The 16,580-nt window shown below is 34.3% G+C and overlaps 1 protein-coding gene across 1 annotated transcript in view; it reads right to left on the bottom strand.

The window, feature by feature from the left end:
* Window positions 1–16,580, bottom strand: part of LOC102772862 (low-density lipoprotein receptor-related protein 1B) — a gene marked incomplete at both ends in the record, with an annotated part of 158,509 nt that overhangs the window by 70,923 nt on the left and 71,006 nt on the right. Inside the window, 2 exons of the mRNA XM_006761180.1 lie at window positions 10,099–10,280; window positions 11,853–11,975. Coding sequence (XP_006761243.1) covers window positions 10,099–10,280; window positions 11,853–11,975 — 305 coding nt within the window. The remainder of the gene's footprint in view (window positions 1–10,098; window positions 10,281–11,852; window positions 11,976–16,580) is intronic.

Raw genomic sequence — 16,580 nt, 5'->3', positions numbered from 1 at the left:
ATATATATATATATATATACACAGACACTGTGGGCAATAAATAGTAAAATTAAGTAATATTGGTACTAAAGCTAATTGAGCTAAACATAAATATTGTACCCCCTAATATACAAATATTGTATTATATTATGTGTGTGTAGATGTACAGAGATTACTTAGAAATTTCTTTCTATTTAATTAAACCATTTATTTTTATCATAGTAGAAAAAGCACTTTTGGAATATTTCCTTATCTCTATTATTCAATATTGGAGTTAGATATAGGATCTTTAATGGGCTTTTCACCCTCCAACTCTAAAATTAAAATCTATTTACCAAATTATTTTTCCCAGACCTCATCTTTTCTTTTTGTATAATTAAAATAATATGGTATGATGTAGGGTGCGGCTCTAGGGTCAAGCCCAGGGCTGACCTGTAGCAGGGCCACACACAAGTCCCAGCCTGGAGGGCAGAGCTCTCCCAGCATAGTTAAACCTGACCTTGTAGCCGTCCCTAATTCCTTCCTAAGTAGCTAATGGGCTGTGGGAGGTGCAGCAAGTGTTGCCAAAACAAGAACATCTGTATACATGTTAATCTACCCTTGTTTTAATCAGACTGTAAAATAAAGCATCGGTTTGCAGCCTGGATCTTTGGTGTCCTCATTCGGGCACGGGAGATCCACCGAGTCCCAGCTGTATTCTCTGTCTGTCTTTTCTTTAATCCTTCACCACCCCTCCTCAGGTTCACCTTTGGCCATGCTGGAGTGGCACAGTATGAGATTACTCTCTATGGTTAAAACTGGAATATGCAGCTTAAACTTAAAATATTTCTCATATATTCTGACATTGAAAATTGTGCTCAGTTATTTTAACCACACACTAGAAAAAAAAATAAAGGTTTTCAGAAAAAAAAACAAACAAGATTTATCAAATACAGGGATAACATACATAATCATTGTAAAAATGTATATTTTGTATTAGTTATTTCAGAAGTATATGCATAAAAGCAAGTGATAGTGGATTATAAAGGTAATAAAAATGTTGTTCCTTTGCTAGTCAACATTTCATTGAATCCTAATTAAGCATGACAAAAAATGCAAAGCCCTGTCCGGTTTGGCTCAATGGATAGAATGTTGGCCTGCGGACTGAAGGGTCCCAGGTTCGATTCCAGTCAAGGGCATGTGCCTTGGTTGCGGGCACATCCCTAGTAGGGAGTGTGCAGGAGGCAGCTGATCAATGTTTCTCTCCCATTGATGTTTCTAGCTCTGTATCCCTCTCCCTTCATCTCTGTAAAAAAACCAATAAAATATTTTTTAAAAAATGCAAAATATATTTTTGATAAAAACAACCAAAAGGTAGAATTGTGTGAGCAGAAATCTAAAAAGAGCTCTCAGAGCCAAAAGTTGAAATCAGACCTGAGTCTGAAAATACCTGTCAACCTTGCATAAGGCAATGCTGGAATTCCTACCTAAGATTTGTGTAGATCTCTGTTACTTTGCACCTATTTTGAAAATTTCAAATTATCAAGTAATAATACATGAGAAGCACTTCAGAAACCAATGAGCTCTATTTTTTAATCTTGAATTATTTTTAGCATATCTTCATTTAGAAAAGCCAACATATGTAGTGAAATACATCAAGAAAAACACACAATCTGTTCTTTTCAAGTAATTTTATGGAGGAATCCCTGGCTGTCAATACTAGAGATGATGATGGATATATAAAACAAACAAAAAAAGTAATAAAAAATAAATAGAAATCAAAAGATTATTCAACTCACTAAAATAAATTAGAACATTCCACCTTGCCTTTCTGACCCTCCAATCTTAGGAACACTAACACAGCAATTTTGTTTTCCTAATAAATGTGGTATGATTATGCCAGCTTCTCTAACACATTTTAGCTATGACCAAATTTATTGTCATTTTTTATGTTTTTAAGAACTAAATATAAGCAAATAAAATTTAAAAGCAGTATTTAAAAATGAACATACATTAAAATGAACATATCCAAATTGTTTTACCTAGAGATAGTCTTCATATTTCTATTTAGTTGTTTATTCTACATTTGCCTGCACTTGCAATTAAACAAAGTTAAAAGGAGTTTTCTCCATTAAAAGATATCAGCAAAAGAAATTCAAATTTTTGGATGTGAATAATAATTGCTTTGAAGTCATTAAGTCAGCTATAAATTTCAAATTGTTTGATCTCCATATAATATTAATTCTAAATTTTTATTTGTATTCTGAAATTTTTCAATTGCCTACTCATCATCATTTTTTAAAAATAATTTTATTGTTGAAAGTATTATGTATTTTCCCTTTTGTCTACCATTGACTCCCTCCAGCCCACCTCACCCCCTGCCCCAGGCCCTCACTGCCCCATTGTCTGTGGCTATGGGTCATGCATATATGCACATAAGGTTCTTGGTTGACTACTTCCCACCCACTCATACTTCCCCTCCTTCCCTCCAAGATTCCACAATCTGTTCTATGCTCTCATGTCTCTGGATTCACTCTGTCCATCAGTTTATTTTGTTACTTAGATTCCACATATGAGTGAGATCATGTGATACTTGTTTTCTCTGGCTGACTTATCTCACTTAGCATGATACTCTCCACGTCCATCCATGCTGTCTCAAAGGGTAAGAGATTCTTCTATTTTACTACTGCATAGTATTCCATGATATAAATGTACATAACTTTTTTATCCACTCATCTACTGATGAGCACTTGGGCTGTTTCCAGATCTTGGCTATTGTAAATTGTGCTGCTATGAACTTAGGGGTACACACATTCTTTCTGATTAGCCTTTTGGTTTTCTTAGGATATATTCCTAGAAGGGGGATCACTGGGTCAAATGGAAATTCCATATTGATTTTGAATCACAGTTTTAAGAGGAGGAAGAGTGTTTACATGGAGTCCAACATCTGGTTACTTCACTCTCAGAAAGATCATTAAGCATTCTTGACCTGAAATCCCCTCTTTGGCATCCAACTCACCATTGTTTGACACAACATACTTTTTCAAATTTCTCTCCAATATTAAAACGTGTGAAATCAGCTCTAGTTGGAGCATTTAATTCAGGTTCCACATTTACACTTATGTGCTTTTATCTTATCATTTGCCTTGCTCTTGCCTGTTCAATTATATAGATGTTTTCATTCAGATATAATCCACATTGCCCCCCTGTTCTCCACAAGTTCTTTTCTGAATCGTGTCAGTGCATAATTTCAAGGCAAGTTACAAGATTAAATATAATTGAGAAATGCTTTTTTAAACAAAGTAAGCATTATTGTTTTTATTATAGGATATTCAGAGCCTTTTATATGCTATAAAACAGTGATTTTTCTAAGAAGCAATTGTGATATCCCTTTTTTTAAATCACATAGTTTGGGGTGACAGCAGTTATTTTTTAGAGCACTTTACAGAAGTCACACTTCCAGTACCTGTGCTGTAGCCCTTTCTGGTCAAGGGAATTTCATTGTCATGTGTGTAATTGAACAACACATGGATTAGGCACATAAGAACCCACAAAACAGTACTGATATGGGTTCTCAGGCCTCATAATAAAAAAACCTAAGTCATTAAGTCACTTGGTGGAACATCTTTGATAAGCCCTAAAGCCATTCTTAAGTAGACTGAGAACCATAATTTGAAAGAATAATTCATTGGGGCTATATTAAATACCAGATATTGCTTAGTACTGAGAAAAAAGAGGTAAACAGATATCATTTTTGCCTCAAATATCTCTCAGTGAATACAAAAGAAGTGGAGGTAAAACAAATGAAAAAATTACAGCATATTATGATAAAACTATTTTACTATGAAGGCACAAAAGAGGGGATGATAGTTTAGCTAGAAAAGGTACAAAAGAAATCTATGCTCACTAATAGTTTTTTAACATAAATTTTATCTTCACAGCTACCTTATGAATTATTTAATAACAATGACATTTATATCTTTCATATTTTGGAACAAAGTATAATTTAATTAAAGATTATAATGCTGCAACAGGTCTTGAAAATCACTTAGCTTAAAGCCTTCATATTACCACTAAATTGAGACCATAAAAGAATACTTGTTTTGTCCTAGTCAACTATGATAGTGATACAGTTGGAACAGAACTCAGGTTGCTAGATTTATAGACTAGCTTTATTCTTTCTTTCCTAAGAGCACTAATTAGAGTCTTAAGCAAATAAGCTTTAGAAACAAATTACTTGGGTTGCAATTCCAGATTTACCCCTTACTAGTTATGTGAACCTGGACACTTTAATTAGCCTCCCTTAGCCTGGACTTACTCATATGTTTAAAAATGGTAATAACTGTTTCTCCTCACAGTACACTGTGTGGATTAAATGAGAGAATATAAGGAACAGACTCAGAATACTGGTAAGCATGGACTAAGTGTTCAGCAAATATTACCTATCATTATTTTATCTGCATTAGATATGCACCATATGCAGTAAAACATTTTTTGGTTTAACAATATACACATAACTAGAGGCCTGGTGCATGGATTCCTACACATTGAAAGGAAATTAATTAGAAGGTGGCTGGCAGACTGGGACTGGGCGAGATGGGGCCGATACGCCTTGGAGCCAACCCCCCGTGGTCCCTCTCCAGCCAGCTGCACCTGGGGTGGTGCTGGGGCTTGAAGGGTGTCTGCAGAGTGAACAGGGTCCCTCCAGCAGGTGGGGTCCTCAGTCTGGCCTGTGAGGATTGGGCCGAAACCGGTAGTCCGACATCCCCCAAGGAGTCCCAGAGTGATAGAGAGGGCACTCTGCAAAGTTGCTGTCGCTCGGCAGCTCCTGTGTTGAGTGTCTGCCCCAGGGTGGTCGGTGCATGTCTTATCTACCAGATTGAGTGTCTGCCCCATGGTGGTCAGTGCATGTCTTATCTACCAGCTGGTCAGCTGGTCGGCCAATCATTTAGCCTTTTATATATATAGACTAGAGGCCCGGTGTACAAAATTCGTGCACGGGGGCGGGGGGCGGTGTCCCTCAGCCTGACCTACAATGACGCCAGCGTCCTGCCATGGCCAACATGGGCACTACCACCTTTGTCGTGCAGTGACGGTTAATTTTCATATTACACTTTTATTAGATAGGATGGTTACTTGCTAGATCTGGATTGTATGTATGTTATTACATGATTTGCCTGAATTTTATGTATGTTATTACATTAGTAGTCTACTTACATACTCATCAACCAAAAGACTATTACGAAAACATTCCCATTCACTCAAAAAAAGTATTAGTTGAACTATACTCAGGGATGAATGAGCCCTCATAAACATGGGATTTTTTGTGTCAATCTCCGTATGGGTAGCTAATTTATGATAGCTAAATTTCATTTTCTTTTCTATAGTTAACCCATCATTAATATATGTTTCAAGTTTCTCAGCACCAGACATACTGGTAATTTTAACATCTGAAATGAAACCTCTTAAAAATTACCTAAGTACAATATTTTTTGTAAATAATTAAAGCTGAAAATTAAAACTTCAGTAAAAATATTAAAAATAGAGTTCTAAATTTCAACCAAATATTGTGTAATATTTACCTAAGATTACATCTGAAAAATATGATCCTCAAATAATATCTATTCTGTAAGTTATTACCAAGTGTAAGTATTCAAAAGAACATCAACTTGTAGCCATAACAACAGGCTTCTGTGATTCCTGAGGATGTCTTTTTATAGTTTAATGTAATATTTTAGATTTCTTTAAAATAAATTAGAAATATGCTCTCAATGTTTACTTTTTTATCTGATTTGGGGAATAAATTCAGAGTCGTTTCTTCCAGCTACATTTTTTTTTTCTCATTTCGAATTATAAAATTAAGGCTTGATACTCATTCCTTTTTGTTTTTGCCTAAATATGAAAATAGAGGTTTAAAAACTGGTGGGGAAAATGAGGAGATTTTTTATGTGACTGTTTAATTTCATAAAATATTTCTGTGTTCCCCATAGAATTCTGAAATAATTTTCATTCCTGGTATGTTTTTCATTTCCTCACAACAAAAATTTTCTTATGACACTTTTCTTTGAAATATGCAAGTTATTTATATACCACTATATTGGTTTGTACTTACAAGGTATCTATAACCATATGTGCTATGTATGTACAGTTGCCTATTTATTATTTCCTCCAACAATGAATTTAGCAACCCCTGTGTTAAGTGCAAACTAAAATTAAACCACGGCTGTTATGCTAATGGAAATCTTTCTACATACATAAACATATACACCAATAATAGTCATATGTACACCTGAAACTAATATGGCATATGCCAATTATACTGCAATAAAAATAAATAAGTAGTGAAAAAATAAAACAGTTGTATAATGTAATGTGTTCAATATGTGGTGTCTACTTGAGCACAGTTGGGGGATGTTTCACAGAAGTAGTGATATTGTCTGCTCTTGCTGGAAAAATAGAAAGTTATTTCAACTGGAGAAAAAGAAGGGCATTCTAGAAAGAAAGAATATTAGGAAAGAAAAATAAATAAGTAATATACTTTAAAAATAAAGCATGATTATAATGATTTAGGCAGTTTTCTTTATTTCCAAAAACTCTTATTATCTATATTTAAAGTTTTGTAAAAAGGCTAATTGTTAAAATGGAAACTCTAGTTTCTGTTTTTGTTTTTGTTTCTGGATACTCTAGTGTCATATAATAGAGAAAATATATAAGCAAGCTTGAAAACTGGGTTAAATCCCCACTTTAATATCTCATTACCTAAATAATCCTGATAAAGTCACTTATGCATTTTGGGGTTGAATGTTCTAACTGTACTCTAAGGATGATAGTAAAAATTATCCTCTTTCCAAAAGACTCTGAGTAAATAGTACAAACACATAAAATATAAAATGGAGGGATAACTTTCTAATTCATAAAATGCTTATAAAAGTGGTAGTAATCTTCATCCTCATTATAGTATCAGAACTCCCAATCTCAATAGGTCTACAGACCAATCTGGAGAAATCATTTTTCTAATTACCTGTTTGCCCAAGCCAGAAAGCTTGCTTATTTTGTTTGTTTGTTTTGTTATTGTTATTTTGATCTATTTATAGCTCTTTCTTACTCTGTAAAGTGAACTGGTATAAAAGTTCCACAATTACTTATAATTATTTCATTCCAAACATATGAGTTCTTCCCACTGTGCCATAGTCTTGTGTGTGTGTTTGCTTTCCCAGAGAGTTTATTCTTTTTTGCTTGAAATGCCTCCTGCTCTGGAGTGCATCTCATTACCTAATTCTTATTCTACCCATTTTGTCTATGAAGCTTTCTCTGATCTCAGTTGAGCTATTAACATGTTCTGTTTTCTCTATCTTATAATTACTAGATTGTATTCTAATTACTTACTCTCTGTCTACCCACTGCACAATAAAATAATTGAAGATAGGTGCCTTTTATCTTTATGCTCCTACTATAGTGCTATATATACACTAAATGATAAAGAAATAAGTGTTGAAAAATGAATGAGTAGAAAATTTATTTTCTGCTAACTAGGACTATCACATATTCACTTTAATGTCTATCATGAGGGTCTTTTGTTATTATAACATGAATTGACATCTTAATCACCCAAAAAGATAAAATTATGCTCAGCAAAGTTTTAACATTATGTTTTCTATTCTACTTTAAAAATATAAATATTTTTAAAAATATAAATTAGTGCAAAATATAAATATTGCACTGACTTTTATAAATATTGAATGTAAATAATTTTTATTACCCCAAATTTATGATAATTTAGAAGGTTGTTTCCCAAAGTAAACCAGATAACAAAATTATTAGAATGGAATTTTGGTTGAATTTAAATATAACAACCAAGAAGATGGTCTATCTACTTGTAGCTCTTTTTACTCTTAGTCATTACCATATCCAAATTGATTTGTGACAATTGGCATACTGTTATTAAAAGATAAAAATGACTACAAACTGCTTCCTATATGTTTAATGCTTCATTACACTAGTGCCATAATCTTTATCCTCCCTTAAACAAAGCCTTGCCCAATCCTTCATTGAATATCAGGACAGAAATCTCACTTCTCAAGGAAACAGAGGTCAGTACTGTTGGCATCTTCAAAACATATGCAAATAACAATGGTAATCCGATGTAGAAAGATTCAATTGCACTTTTAATGAAATAATCTTAGCATTTCAGCTGCCATTTTTAAAGCAGGATTGCACAATATTGGAGGCATTTATGGCATTTTCACCCTGAAGCGCACCTCATAAAAGTGAAAATCCAGGTCGCCCTACTGTCTCCCTCAGGGGAGCTAGGAAAACAGCATGAACAAAAAGGGGTCATTAAATTTTATCTGTTAGAAGAGGCGGCTTTCACTGTTTCATAAAAACTTCAAATTTTTATCTGTTTCTTTGGTTATAATATGGCATATCCATATCAGAAACCAAATATTATCAAAAAAGGAAATCCAGGGAGTCTCTTGTAATCTCTACAATAACTTAATACGTCACTTTTTAAATTGACACTTTTGATGGTTGGATTTATGTTGATGATAACTTATAACTGTTTTCAGTTTATGAGGTAATAACTTGGATCTGGACAAAATAAAATAAAACTGGATTCAGGTTAGGATGCAGTTTTTGATTTATAACTAGGAAATTCCACAGGACTATTGTTACCCACAGGTAATGTGTTATTTTTTTTCATTTAGAAAATGAAGCATCTTGAATGGTATAAAATGAAAAGCTAAGCCAGCCATATTAACTTTAAAGAAAAGGACAATGGTTTGGACACAGTAAAATAAATACCTTCTCAGAAAATACAAAAGGAATTAAATTATTTTCATTGTTATGAATGAATGATGATGGTAACCAAACTTAGTACGTCTGGACATAATATATTGAAACTCATGTGGAAACAGTCTCTCATGACTCTCAGTTAAAAGAGAATTTATACTCTTGAAATTTATGTTGCCATGGTCAAGAAAATATTTTAAAAGGTAACAAAATGGTTACATAATTATAGAGTGAAAAGCTACCACTTGCACATTACTTTGGAAATGGAACAATATTTATAGTAGAAGGGTTCTCTATTAGGTACTATTTTTACCCAAAATAATGTTTAAAATTAAGCTGTAAAATATACTATGACATGACTACTCTGCCAATTGCAAATATAACGGACCTAAACACAGAGTCAATATATTAGCAAAAAGCAAAATTGAATTGTTGCATATGATATGATAAAAGCAATGATTTGGTGAAACATATTTGAAATTAATTTAGGTAGCAGAAAATTAAGAGCACTATAGTGTACTATTTTAAAACATCAAATTCTTTAAAATTCTTATTTTAGAAAGTGTGGTGAGTAGGTTGAACTTCTACAGAGATCATTTTGGAGTATGTAATCTCTCTAAATTATAGTGCAAAGAACAATGGAAATATATGCCTTCTCTACTTGCCAAAACAACATAATTGAAAGTAAACAGTCATAATCTATGGAACTTTAGCAAACATGCACCAGACAGCTTTGACACCTTAATGTGTATTCATCTCTTATCTGAAATCTCCAGCCTACTGTCCTTGACCTTTTTGATGACCTCTTCTCCATTCTCACAATGACATGCAAATGAAACACAGGTCCAATATGAATCTTTCCTGATACTCTCACTGTGCAATTTCTTTTGAATGTACGTAAAATGCACCTTATTGTTTATTATCCATGGATACTAATTATGTCTCCTGCTCTAAAATGATACAGAAATGTTATCAGCCACATTTGTGACTACCACATAGACACAAAATGTGATCCAAGAATTTGCTCTTCATTTGCCTTTCCTCCAAGACTTAAAGACATTAAAATCAAATAAATCTGTAAGTTTTCTACATTTCCACAATACATTTATTAGTTAGAAAGAATTTTGTTTAGAGCTTTAAATATATACTTGTTGTAAAATACCATAACTTTAATTTTTTTTATTTCACTACGGTATTCATATTTCTATTTTTGATTCCTCAGTAAAGATTTCTACACATTCACACTTTACATTGGTTTCCATGTTAAAATACACAGAACAGGATTTGTCACGTTAAATGTAACCCACAGTCTTAATTCTTAATTTAAGATTTTCAATGTTTGTTACAAACCCAGCTCGTGGATCTAAAGACAGGTCCCTGGGAAACTTCAGCTTTTTGCTAACGAGTATAGTAGGGTATAAGCCATTGACTTTGGATACTTCAATGATCCTTTTCTCTGTGTCAGACCAATAGAGGTTTTTTCCAATCCAATCAACAGCAAGTGCATTGGGGACAGCTGTGTTATGCACTACCTAACAAAATAAGAATTTAAACAGTTAACAGCGTAAATGCCTAGAATAAGAACTGAGCACTGCTTCCTGGTTTTTACAGAGATAATAGAATTCTATTTAAACATTAGAAATAAAATTTACATAGGCATAAAACAGAACAATTTACCCTAATAAAATGACTTGCTCATTTGTGAGAAATCACCTAATATGTAATCAGGCTCCCAGAAATTACATGCGGTTTTAAGATAGAAATGTTCAAATTTAAAAACAGCTGTTGGACAGCTGCATAATTATTGATCACATTTTCATTTTCATTTATTTGTACTCTTAAAATTTGGGGCAAAATTATGTCACAAAGACATACACACACAAAAATTATTGAAATTTATTTTTAACAGGTTCTAGAGGAGATATCAATAGCAATTACCATTCCCCCCAACTGCTGTTGCCCTATATAAATGCTCTACTATAGGAATGGAAAAAAAAATACAAGGGAGAACCGAACATAACCAAAGGGAAATTATTCTCATACAACTATTGTGCTTAATTATAACCCTTCTCAATATCAAATATAATAAGAATATAGGCTTTTCATATACAAATATGACACATATAAAATAATTCAAAATTCTTAAAATATATGAGCACTTTTTCTGAGTTTTTCATGCTTTGAGGACTGAATGAAAGAAGCAATTGAAACATGGGGCTGTTATAATAATATAGAGACAAAAAAAAAACATTGAATTTTTATAGTTATCCTTTCCCAATAACCATAAATAGTAAATATATAAAGTGACAACATGAACATTTTCAGCATTTAATAATATCAACATTGTACAATTTAATATGTACATTTAATAATAATGTACAATACTGAGTTGTACAATATCTTTTTTTTCTTTCTCCAAAATTCTAAATTGGAAAATTGTCATGTATGACCATTTTAATAAAAATCAGTGAATTATTAATCCCAAAGGAAAAAGATGTATTTTGTAACCCTATGTTATAACATAATTTAAATTATTTAAATAATTTTATTTTAAAACCTGAGATAACACAGAAATGGTGCCAAATAGCTCATATCTAGAAGGTGACAGGTATTTAATTATGATGCTGACTAATCAGAACATTCATGATTTTATACAAATGCATTCAATTTTTCCCATCTATAGTAGTTTAATTTTGATAGTTCTATAATTTTAATCTATAATTTAATTATTAATATTTTTCAATTACAAACACTCTGTCTCAACTTCTTCTTTTATATAAATTAACACAATTGAACCTGAGGCACTAACCATTCAAGCTGGAACCATACATCACTTTTTCTAGGGTTGTGAATAAGGATCCAAATTTTATTTACTCAATTTGATTTTTACCTTATTTCATGTAATAGCATTATAATGAAATATAAGAATAAAAGGGTCATTTTTCACATTTAAACTATGTATTAATTTACATTATAAAATGTGAAATACAAACCAGTCTAATATATTCTATGAGTTGTACCATTACCATCAAATAACATTTTCTATTTAATTCAACCACGCTAATAAAATATCCAACAATCCCATTGTTGTAATATTTAGGTACCTTAATGTCACTTCCATTTAAACACATTCTATTTATGCGGCTGCCATTGGGTCGGCTGGAATCAATCCAGTAGATGAATTCTTCTCTGTAATCAAAGTCTACAGCAATAACATTGTTTAATCCCTAAAAAAAAAGGAATAGTTAAGTAGAAATTATTTTTAAATGTTTTAGGAGTTTATAAGAGTCTCTAACTCCTTTTAAATACTTATAGCCATTACAATAGTGGCATTTGTGATCAAATCTTTTTAAAAGCACCCTATGTTTACATTTTCCCTGCATTATAAACTTAAGATGTTGCATAAGCTATTTGAAAATGTTTTTCAAGCAGGCCACAACAATTTCAGCATTTTTAGGGATAATGGTGTAATCAAATAGCCAGTAAAGGAAGTGGGGGCAGCAACTTGCTTTTGGAGAGATAAAGTGAAAGATTCTCACTGTAAGTTAATATTAAATATACATTTGATGCCATTATTATCATCTGTTCTGTAGAGCAAATAGAAAAGAGCACACATTTAAATGGGAAAAACTAAAGATCCCTGATGATTTATGATGATCCCTGGATAGCCATCTGATTAAAGTCAGAAAAGACAATTTGGAAATTTTATTATTTACAAAAGCTTTTGTCTCAACTGGATAAATACACTTTTCCTCCCTCACCCCTTTTTTGCTTCCAGTGGTCCCTTAGGCAACACAGTGCCATGTTAGAATTTAAAGTTAAAACCTTAGGAGAGTATTTGACCAAAGAGGAAGTGGAGAGTCAATATCTTTTTGTCCAGTGTGGTGAGGAAAAGCCTCATTTCAGACTCATGGTTATGCAGTTTTTAGCAGGGAACAAAACTAGACAGGAATTCAGCCGAAGGGTTTGAGATGCCTCAGATCGTTGGTTTGGTAGTTCTGCTGTTTGACTGATTTTGTGGAGGACTGTGCACCAGCATCTGGGCGTCTTCTGAGATGTTAGATTGTTCAAATGACTGCTTAGGGATTCGTTTAATTCTGGTCTATTGTTAGGGCTTATATATTTACTACCTCAGTGGACCAATAAAACTTAGATCAGAATTTCTATAGTGCTAACTCATTTTTGCTTGAATAGTTTATTAATATATAAATCCTTATGGATCAAAAAAATAATTCAAGACAGCAGACACTTGGCAAAGCCCTGAGAGATCTTTACTATACCTTTATAGCTGATATAAGTTGCTTATATCAACTAGAAGCCCGGTGCATGAAATTTGTGCACGGGGGGTGGTGTCCCTCAGCCTGCACCCTCTCCATTTTCATTTCTACAATCCATGGTATTAGATTTCTAAATGTAGTGCATGAATATAAGTTATAGCTGGCCTAGCTATAACTATGTTTTAGACTACTTAGGCTGAAATTTTTTTTTACCAGTTGTTATAATTTTATGTTACATTTCTTGAGATTGTTACTGATAATAGTGTATAAAATTCAAGATGTTAGGGTAAATCATTTTCCCTAATCACCTACACAAAACATTCCCAAATAATTAAAGCAAAGATGGTGTCTTTCATTTATTTTTACTGGGTTAAATATGGAGATATAATTACTTTTGTTTTCTTCCCAAGTCTGTATATGTAGACAATCTCTAAGATGGTAAAATGGTTTTCTACTGCCTAGAACTTCTTGAGTATTTCTACAATGCTATGACAAAGTCATAGTGAAAACATCGTCCCTAACAAAAATGATGTATTCAAACTGATGGCTGTCAACACTAGAAGTAAGACTTATCTTTAGTTTGGGGGTCTCTATTTCCTTGCTCAATGGTCACCATTAACAAATGCTTTCCAAAAGCACAGGTGTTTAGAGTCTTCATGAACTTCCTCATTGTCCTCACTCCCTTTTTATTTTCATAAGAAAACTACCTGAGCCCAACTGGCATGGCTCAGTGGTTGAACATTGACTTATGAACCAGGAGGTCCTGGTTCGGTTCCCAGTCAGGGCACATGCCCCTGTTACGGGCTCAATCCCCAGTAAGTGTCATGCAGGAGGCAGCAGATCAATGACTTTTTGTCATCATTGATGTTTCCATCTCTCTCTCCCTTTCCCTTCCTCTCTAAAATCAATAAAAATATATTTTAAAAGAAAAGAAAATTATATGACATTCATCCCCACTTAGGTACTAGTGATTGGCAATAGTTTAAAATTATGCCACCAGGAAAAAAAAAATGTTATCTGAAAGTGCATTAAAGTGGTTTAGTTATATGAAATAGACTTAAATCATGCATAGAGAAAAGTAATTTTGATCCATTAAGAACAACCTCTGATAACATATTAGCTATAAAAAAACAACAAAAGAGATATCAATAGAAATATACTGAGCCATAGGGTTGGAAAATGAAGCAAGGAATGCTATTGAAATTGTTATGGGTCTTTCATTGAGCTTGCTATATTAGTTAAATTTGTGGTTCAGCTGAGCTTATAAATAGAGTATCCTAATAAGAGGACTTTCTAAAAAAGCACAGTCTAAAAAAAAGACATGCTAAAGAAAACAACAACACATACACATGTGACTACATCAGGGGTGGGCAAACTTTTTGACTCGAGGGCCACAATGGGTTCTTAAACTGGGCTCAGAAGAAGGAGCTGCGGCCGTGTTTCCCGACATTGCCATGTTAACACTGCTGCTGGTGAAGGAGCGGAGGGGAGAGCAAGAGAACCCTCTGCTCTTTCGGCTCCACGGGCCGGATAGAACAGCCGAATGGGCCGGATCCGGCCCGCGGGCCATAGTTTGCCCATGGCTGGACTACATGGATGGATTTTTAAGAATATCATGCTAAATGAAATAAATCAGACAGAAAAAGTAAAAAAAAACAACAAACATTTGATTTCATTCATATCTATACTAATAAAAGGATAATATGCTAATTAGACCAGGAGACCAGACATCTTCCAGATGTCCCACCTCCTTTTGGACAAAGCCAAGGTGGTGGGGGCTGAGGCAGAGGTGGTTAGGGGCGATCAGGCCAGCAGGAGAGGGCAGTTGGGAGCCATGAGGCCGGCAGGGGAGCAGTCAAGTAGTGATCAAGCTGGTAGGCAGGCTAGTGATTAGGAGCCAGAAGTCCCAGATTGGAGAGGGTGCAGACTGGGCTGAGGGACCACCCCCCCCCATGTATGAATTTCATGCACTGGGCCTCCAGTGTGTATATAAAACTGAAAGCAACAAATGAACAAACAAGAAAAACAAACAAAAACTCATAGATACAGATAACAGCATGGTGTTATGAGAGGGAAGGGGGTGGAGGGGGAGTAAAGGGTAAAGGGGGTCAAATACACTGAGTGGCCAGATTATTCTGACCACCCCATCAGTACTTCGTTGGGCCACCTTTTGCCTTCAATACTGCGGCGATTCTTCTTGGCATTGACTCCATGAGATGTTGAAAGGTGATGCGAGGAATCTGACACCAGGCCTGATGAATAGCACTGTCCAGTTCTGTGAGATTTGATGGTTGTGGAACCAGCTGCCTGATGGCCCTTTTAACTTCTCCCACAAATGCTCAATTGGATTGCGATCTGGTGATTGTGGGGGCCACCTAAGCAAGGTAAAGTCTCCCTCATGTTCTTGAAACCACTCCTGCACAATACGAGCACCGTGGCATGGCGCATTGTCTTGTTGGAAGAAGCCATCTCCATTGGGATACGCCATCAACATGACAGGATGAACTTGATCAGCAACGATACTTAGGTATGTTGTGCTGTTCAGACGTTTATAATTGTCTGGCCCTCTAGCAACTTCAGCGTGAAATTATAGCTAATTTGCCTACAGATGTCAGGTGGTCATAATCTGGCCACTCAGTGTATATGGTGATGGAAGGGGAATTGACTTTGGGTAGTGTACACACAATGCAGTATACAGCTGATGCATCATATAATTGCACACTTGAAAACTATATACATTACTAACCAATAAATTTAATTTAAAAATAAATAAATTAACTCTTTAAAGGCAAAAATGAACCCCCTGCACACACACCATAAAAACAATAAACAATATAGTAAAAAGAAAAGAAACATATCCCCTTTCCAGAGATCATACAAGGAATTAATGACTGGCACACTTAACTTGGAAGGTAAAGGGAGGACATAGAGATTTACTCCGAGAGAAAGATAATTTTCAATATTCTGTACCTTTGCTATAAGCTTAAAATTAGTCTACACAGAACCATGGCTTTCCCTCAAGGAGGTTGCCCTATACCAGTGCCATTTCTCCTAATTCCAGTTCCTCCCATTATAGCTTTTTTCTCATTCCCATCTGTCTTCTGCTGTGATTACAGTGTGACATAAGCCAGCTTGCTGACTTTTCACCCTGTTAGTATCTGCCCTGCCTACCTACAAGGGTTATTATTGTAAGGATGAATTTAGGTACATGAAAGTATGTTGCAAATGTATGGTATACATTTAGATATTATTTTTCACATCTTTAAGTCTTTAATTCTCATGGTAAAGGGAACACTTTATGTTGTTCAAATGAATATTAGTCGAGGAAAAACACATTAAAAAATAAGTTAAATAATATAGAACATCATTTGGCTAGCAAAAACCTTTCCATTTTAAGAGTTATATCGACTTGAACTTTTTCTAGGGATATGCATTAAAGAGATAGTTGTCTGGCCCTGGCTGGTGTCGCTCAGTTGGTTGAGCATCATCCCGTGCTTCGAGAGCTCACTAGTTCTACCCCAGTCAGGGCAAACACCCAGGTTGAGATGTGTGAAT

Source organism: Myotis davidii, unplaced genomic scaffold (genome assembly GCF_000327345.1).
Source record: "Myotis davidii unplaced genomic scaffold, ASM32734v1 scaffold2958, whole genome shotgun sequence".
Taxonomy (NCBI): domain Eukaryota; kingdom Metazoa; phylum Chordata; class Mammalia; order Chiroptera; family Vespertilionidae; genus Myotis; species Myotis davidii.
The sequence above is the reverse complement of the archived record's forward strand: the minus strand, read 5'-3'. Positions and strand labels throughout refer to the sequence as shown.